This window comes from Poecilia formosa, unplaced genomic scaffold, assembly GCF_000485575.1.
Source record: "Poecilia formosa unplaced genomic scaffold, Poecilia_formosa-5.1.2 Scaffold856, whole genome shotgun sequence".
NCBI lineage: Eukaryota > Metazoa > Chordata > Actinopteri > Cyprinodontiformes > Poeciliidae > Poecilia > Poecilia formosa.
The window spans coordinates 74740-81849 of record NW_006800795.1 but is presented as its reverse complement, the minus strand read 5'-3'; the positions used below and the strand labels follow the sequence as shown (position 1 = coordinate 81849).

Here is a 7110-nt window from a genome sequence, read left to right as displayed (position 1 = left end):
GATTCTGAAGGATTTATTTTTGCTGAAGATCTGACAGCTGTTGATGGAGATTCAACAGAAAATAATCGTCCATTTCACCTTTGAATGGTTCCTGGATGTTGATGATGAGAATATTTTACTAACCTGTTTATTAGACTGAAGGTTTATCAATTATGAGTCACTGTGTTTAATTTCTGCCACCTGGTCTTTAATCATGTTCACCTTTGACCTTTTGTGGTTCACATCTGCAGGTTTGTCACTGTGTAAAATTTACTTTGACTGAAAATGTCTAGAATTGTGTAAGCTGTATAAATCAATACAGTTTACGCTCATAAACCATCTTTATGAGCATAGAAGATGGTTTATTGTTCGGTAAAACTGTTTAAAAAGTCAGTTTAAAATTGTTCAGTCAGTTATTCTGTCAGGTTAAGACATGTTGGTGAAATGCAGCCAGTTTTGTGATGTAATCAAAGACACATGTTGGAACCTGCTGAGGGGAAAATCTTTCCAGAATCAAATCATCCCGCTTTTGATGAAAAGCAAAGACAAACTGCAGAGACATGTCGACTGTTGTGAACTGCAGATCTGGATCGGGAACACAGTTTGGATTTTATGTTGTGATGATCTTATGAGTAAGTTTATCATATTTGTTTCTAGTTTTTGACTTTAATTTATCTGTGTAATATGACAGAATATTAAAGTCATTGCAGGTTCAAGACCAAAAACAATTTATGTCAGAAAATGGTTAAAACGTTTCTGAGTTACATTGTAGAAATGTATTCCTCTATTTCATATTACTATTTTTATTGATCTACAATGTCTGTAGTACTGGTTAGTACTGGTTAGTACTACAGACATGCTGTGGACCAAAAAAATGTTTCTTTACTATTTACTGTTATTGATAAAAGTCTGTAAAACTAGAAAGCAGCTAATTTGTTTAATTTTTCTGAGTGAGATTTGTTTTTCTGAATGAAGTCAGACTGAGTTTGGAGTCCAGTTGTTCCTGATGTCCTGCTGCCTCTCCTCCTCCTCCTCTTCCTCTCTCAGGATGAAGATGATCTCCCTGCTGCTCCTCATCCTCAGCTCATGTCTCTGTGGTCAGTCTCCATCTTGTCTTTGTGACAGAAAGCTCTCTAGATGGAGCTGAAAGACTCCCATGTTCCAGTTCTCAGTGTGTCTGCTCCTCTCTTTCCCTCTCTGTCTCCTCAGCAGCAACATTTGTAGTGAATGTGACCCAGAGCAGCTATGAGGCAGAGGAGAACCACAGCATCACTCTGGAGTGGACCTTCACCACCAAGACTCAGGGATCCTACAGGGAACTGTTCATCTACTGTGAAGCGAACACGGATCATGGCGTTTTTGTTCTCTATCATGTCCATGAAGGTGTTGAGATTCCAGATTCTCAGGATGATCAGTTTTCAGGACGAGTCCAGAGTGACAAAGACGTCCTCAGAGAAGGACGAATCAGACTCCATGTGTCCAGACTGAGGACTGAAGACTCTGGTCTGTATCTGTGTGACGTGAAAACTGAAGATGGATTCAACTCTGGAAGATGTCGACTCAACATTACTGGTGAGAAGAAATAATTTTCTCAGGTAAAATCCTGAGACCTGAGTTTTTGAACATCTTCATCTTCATCATGAATCCTCCTGGATCTCAGTTTTCATTAACATTAATAAATATTTCTGATTTCTCTCCCAGCAGCTGCTGATCAGATCCAAACTCAGAGACCAACTTTGACTCCAGAACAAGAGAGAGGAAGATGGATCATCATCTTCATCATCTTCATCACTGTGGGACTGACAGCATTTCTGATGGTTGTAATAATGTTGATTATTTTGTCTTCATTAATGTTATTAATGAAGACAAGTTAAGCTAAAAGAATCATTAAACAAGTGTAGATTAAAAAACAACACAGATAATCGGGTTGTTTGCCATAGTTTTGCTTAAAACAAACTCATTTTGCTTCCTGTTGTGGATTTGTTTTTAACAAAGACTGAGGCAAAAATTTTTTTAAAACCCAAAGAACCAGAGAAGGAATAAAATCTTAATCAGTTTTTATTCGAAGTCTCTGCTCACTGATGGCAGTCAGGAGAAAAGCCAGAACATTTTAGAGTTTAATAGGAAGGATCATCACATAGTTTGATGATCTAGTTGGTTCCAGAACAGGCAGCGACCAAACCCATCTTCTGTCACTAGTGGAGTCGAACACGTCATGAAACAATTCAATAACTTCATTGTAATGTTCAGGCCAGAGAAACTAAACGGCTTCAGAAGATTCTTCATGTTCATCACACTAGAATCATAATTATGTATTGATCCAGCTGATAATCAAAGTAACCTTAACATATCAGATCTGTTCTGTGCTTAACATGTTAGAATATTATAGTATTATAATACTGATGACATTGAGTCATTTATTGTTATTGTTTCAGTTTCTTGTTTTAAATCATTTCTAAAGGTTTCTGGAGTCAGTCAGAAGTATTGATCAGTAAATGTTTCTGATAACTGATCAGTGATTCAGATATCAGACTGAATCATTGATTAGTCGGTGGTTCATTGACCTTCAGTCATTTTGTGGTTTTCAAACCATCACTGTGACGTTTGTTTACATTCATGTCTTTAAAATGCTCATTTATTGTTGAATTATGCTGATATAAAATGTTATCACAAACATATTTAAACAAAAATACTTTTATAAATACTTTGTGAATCAAAACATCTAAACACATGTCTTTTGAAGAGATTGTTATAAAAATTAATATTTTCCTATTTTTAAGTGAAATCAAAAGATTAATTTTAAAGGAAATATTTTATACATTGAATTTATTTCAGAAAAACAAAAACATTGAAATAAGTGTTTTGGTTTCATTTAACATAAGTTTTTATTGTCAGTATTATTTTGTTGTTTCTTTGTTGAAAAGTTATAAGTATAAATGTTGGCATTTTATTACAAAATTGTTACATTTTCAACAGGTTCAAAGTTTTTAATTTAAACTTAATGTTTCAACTCAAAGTGTTATATTTTTGATCAAATGTATTTTTCTATGATTGGTTGTTGTTTTATACCATTGTAGTGTGCAGGAATGTGTTTCATTGAGCTGCTGAGCTGAATTTGTCTTTTGGGATAAATAAAGTATTGTAAAGTGCAGAAGCTGAAGTTTTATTAACTTAACTAATGTAATTTATAGAAGATTTATTTAGTATTAGTAAATAAGAGCCTGTCTGAGTTATTGATCGGCTGCAGGAAGATAAAATCTAAGAAATCAGTGTTGTGATAGAAACTCTGGAGCTTTTCAGAGTTTCTCTAAATAGATTCAGTTCATAGAAAATCAGAGCAGAATAATCACCAACATAACATCATTAATAATTAACAGTCTAAATTCACAACATTAAGGATCTTTTCCTGAGCTCTTCTCTTCTCTTCTCTTCTCTTCTCTTCTCTTCTCTTCTCTTCTCTTTCTCTTCTCTTTTTCTTCTCTTTTTCTTCTCTTCTCCTTCTCTTCTCTTTTTCTTCTCTTCTCCTTCTCTTCTCTTTTCTTCTCTTCTCTTTCTCTTCTCTTCTCTTCTCTTCTCTTCTCTTCTCTTCTCTTCTCTTTTTCTTCTCTTTTTCTTCTCTTCTCCTTCTCTTCTCTTTTTCTTCTCTTCTCCTTCTCTTCTCTTTTCTTCTCTTCTCCTTCTCTTCTCTTCTCTTCTCTTCTCTTTTCTCTTCTCTTTCTCTCTCTGCAAAACATTTTGAATCCTAAAACTTAGGAACTGATCCAAACTGTTGATTATTAAAATGCTACAATTCCCAGCAGATCCCAGTTTTTGTCTGTGTGAATATTATCTGGACTGAGTTCATCAAACCTCTAGAAGGAAATAATAAAAACTTTCTCTGATTAGTTGTGATGTGAAGATTGAATCCTGGTTTCAGTGGCAGCAGATCAACAATAACATGAAACCAAACTGGTATGAAGTCCTGACTGGAGAGACTGAAGGAAGGAAAGACAGAAACAGATGGATGGATCTGTGTTTTCTACAGTCCAACAGTCTGATAGAACCAGGTTCTGGTCTGATTCCTCCTCTGATCTCCACCAGAACCACATTCAGAACCAGAATCGGTACGGAGAGGAAGAGAGTTTCTAGAACATCTGGACCTCAGAGTCTCTTTGTCCCAGAACCTGGATGGATTCACTTTGTTGTTTAAACTCTGTTGGTTCATTTAGTTTAAATAAATCCTCCCAGTTCCTCCATTTCAGTCTCTCTGACTGAAACTGGAGGAACTGGATGTGAAGAAAATAAATGTTTCACTTTCTGAAAGGATCTGGACAGTTTTCATCATAGAAATGCTGCAGGCAGAACTTCAGTTTCTAAGATTTAGGATCTAAATGAGATTCTTGATGTTGTGAATTCAGACTGTTTATAATAAATCATGTGAATCTGATGATTATTTTATGATTTTCTATCAACTGAATCTCTTTTCTGAGTTCTGCACTGAATATATTGAGAGAAACTCTCCAGATCTCAGTGTTTCATTGTTAAATTGTTGAAATGAACCAAAGGCATGCTGGGAAATTTAGTGACAAAACTGAACTTGAGTTGCTGCTGAGTAACTTTGGGCTGCAGTGATTAAGGACATGAGAGCATCACATGAAGATTCTGCTTTTGTGGAATTACCTTTTTTTGTAAAGCTGCAGAAACTCTAAGAAGAGGAAGAGAAAGTGGTAAATCAGTTCCACATCTATTCCTAGGTCTGTAAGAGGTGAGTCGGCGCTTCATGTTGTTTTCATCGTGTGGTGAAAACATTAGGGGAAGTTTGCTATCTCTCCCAAAACCTCTCAACTTGTTTCATCTGCAGGATGGAGACTCACCGGCCCTTTACTGTAGAATCAGAAGTCAGATAAAATTATTTCTTAGTTGTTTTTTTGGTTTTATTACTTTCAGCATAAAATAGAAATACCAAAGTTTTAACATTTCCTGGTTATAATGTCAGAGAGAGAAGTTCGTCACATATATGGAGGATTTAACTCTGGTTGTCACTGAAGATAGATCTATAGATCTATAGATCTATAGATCTATAGATTCACTAAATGTGTGAACAGTTTACTTTTTATGTTAATCAACATAAAAAGTGAATTATTGATTTTAATTTTTGGAAATGAGAGAAAACTGTGGTTTTCTGTAACAAACAGACACAATAAAGCTCTTTGAACATCAAACATGTGAAAAGATGGAGGATCTGAAGTGAAAGTGAATCTTCCTGATTGGAGACAAACAGCTGAGATCCTGACTGAACTCCTTCAGTTCAATGAAGCAAAAAACTGATTTCTCTGAAGATCAACAGATCAGCTGATCTCTGTCAGAAAGAAAACTGTTAAATGAAACAACAAGTAGAGCAAACATCTGGTTTATAGCAGCTGATCTACTGACTCTAGCTCTATAAACCTCTGGAATAGATTTTATTGAACTGAAGTGAATCAAACTGATTCTAATCAGAATCCAGATTCAGTTTTCAACGATCAGAGAATTTCTAAAAATGAGATAAAATTTCTCCTTAAGATGTTATATAAACTCTGATCAACATGACAGAGGAGGGAAGTGGTGGTGAGTTTAGGTCACACTGGTTATTCATTGAAATATCAGCAAAAACATCAGGAACTGAAACTACAGATCAGAAAACAGTTACCACTCATTTCTTCACTTTTGTCACATGTATAATCCTGTAGCAGGATGCAGCTCTACAAACTCTGAGAAACAATGAAAACAATCCAACCAGATAAGTAAGTATGTAGTAGTTTGGTTTTATGTTTGTTTAGATTTCAGTTCAGTTCAGTAAATTTGCCTGTTAAATTAGACAATAGCATCAGTAATAAATGTTAATGTATCAGAACTGGTCAATAAATCAGTGGAATCAAAGTGATTTTAATCTACAACAAATTATTTTCATCCCTGTTTCCTTCTTGGATAACAAAAATTTTGAAATGCTGGACGAATTAATGAGAAATAAATTAATATTTAATCTAATCTCATTGATTTAATCCAGAGATCTGTGAATTTTGAAGACGTTTGGACTTAAAATCTCAACAGATCAGATAAATCTGTTTGATTTGATCAAATGTGAGTTTTAATCTGTTTGAGGTTCTTCTGTTTATAGAAAGGAAAAACAAATCTGTGTCTGGTTGTTGAAAACTAAAGAGACAAACAGATTTTCTTTCTAAATTAAATTAAAACTTGGTGTTTGTTCTTCATGCAGATTAAATAAATTTTCTCCCAAGTGGGGAGAAATGTTTTGAGCATGAGGTGGGATTACACAAAGACAGACAGGAGAAAGAACCATGCACACACACCTAACTATTCAGAGAAACCAAATGCAGGGAGAACATGCAAACTCAAGGAGAAAGACCCTGGGCTGGGAATCAAACCTAAGACCTTCTTACTGTGAGGCAACATCTCTACCAGCAGCACCACTGTGCAGGCTGGCTAACTTTCTTAAACTGGGTGATTATTCTACTGTTGTCTTATAAAAATGCTAATCTTAGTCCATCAACCGTTTAATGTGAAAGTCGTGTCATTCTGTCTCAATAAAAGCCTTAAACCTGTTTCTCCCCCACAGGATTCAAATTTCAGTCACAACTTAAAGGTAAATCAGCTGATCTTCTGTCTCATTTAGATTCTAAAAGTATAAACACTAAGAGTTAATATTTTTAATGTTTACTTATCTCGGTAAAGTTTGAATAATGAATTTAAACTGCTCGTTATGAATTGGCAGAAAAACTGAGCTAAACATAAATACTAGTGAGGAGCTGTAATTATTCAAGTTCTCCAGCAGGTGGAGCCATTTCTCTGCTTCAGTTTGTTTTTGTATTTCCCATCAGCAGGAAGACAAAATGTTGGTGACAAACATCTGATATCCTGACTGAACTCATTCAGTCACTGGAGATTAAACAGACGAGGTACCAGCAACAATTTGATGACGATCATTTGTTCTCATGTGAAACTCAGTGAAAGTTTATTTCATTTCACATGTAGGATTATTTTAGAGTATAAGAAGAAAATCCATGAAATCATTGCTGAGTCCAGTTGTTCCTCATATTGTTCGTGATGTCCTGCTGCCTCTCCTCCTCCTCCTCTTCCTCTCTCAGGATGAAG

The 7110-nt window shown here is 35.2% G+C and overlaps 1 protein-coding gene and 1 long non-coding RNA gene across 3 annotated transcripts; both read left to right on the top strand.

Moving 5' to 3' along the window:
- The first annotated feature begins 260 nt into the window (after nt 1-260).
- On the top strand, nt 261-2599 carry LOC103131851 (uncharacterized). 2 transcript variants are annotated; one of them, XM_007543590.2, is made up of 4 exons: nt 261-611; nt 955-1076; nt 1189-1551; nt 1684-2599. In XM_007543590.2, the coding sequence occupies exons 2-4, from the start codon at nt 986-988 to the stop codon at nt 1851-1853; spliced, it is 624 nt and encodes a 207-aa protein (XP_007543652.1). In that variant the 5' UTR covers nt 261-611; nt 955-985; the 3' UTR covers nt 1854-2599. The 2 variants fall into 2 exon arrangements, with proteins under 2 accessions (XP_007543652.1, XP_007543651.1); XM_007543589.2 differs by having other exon boundaries at nt 1681-2598.
- A 3123-nt stretch (nt 2600-5722) lies between these two features.
- LOC107834932 (uncharacterized) lies at nt 5723-6915 on the top strand. Its single transcript, XR_001660767.1, has 3 exons — nt 5723-5741; nt 6575-6601; nt 6837-6915. It is a non-coding gene; the product is annotated as an uncharacterized LOC107834932 (long non-coding RNA).
- Nucleotides 6916-7110: the final 195 nt, after the last annotated feature.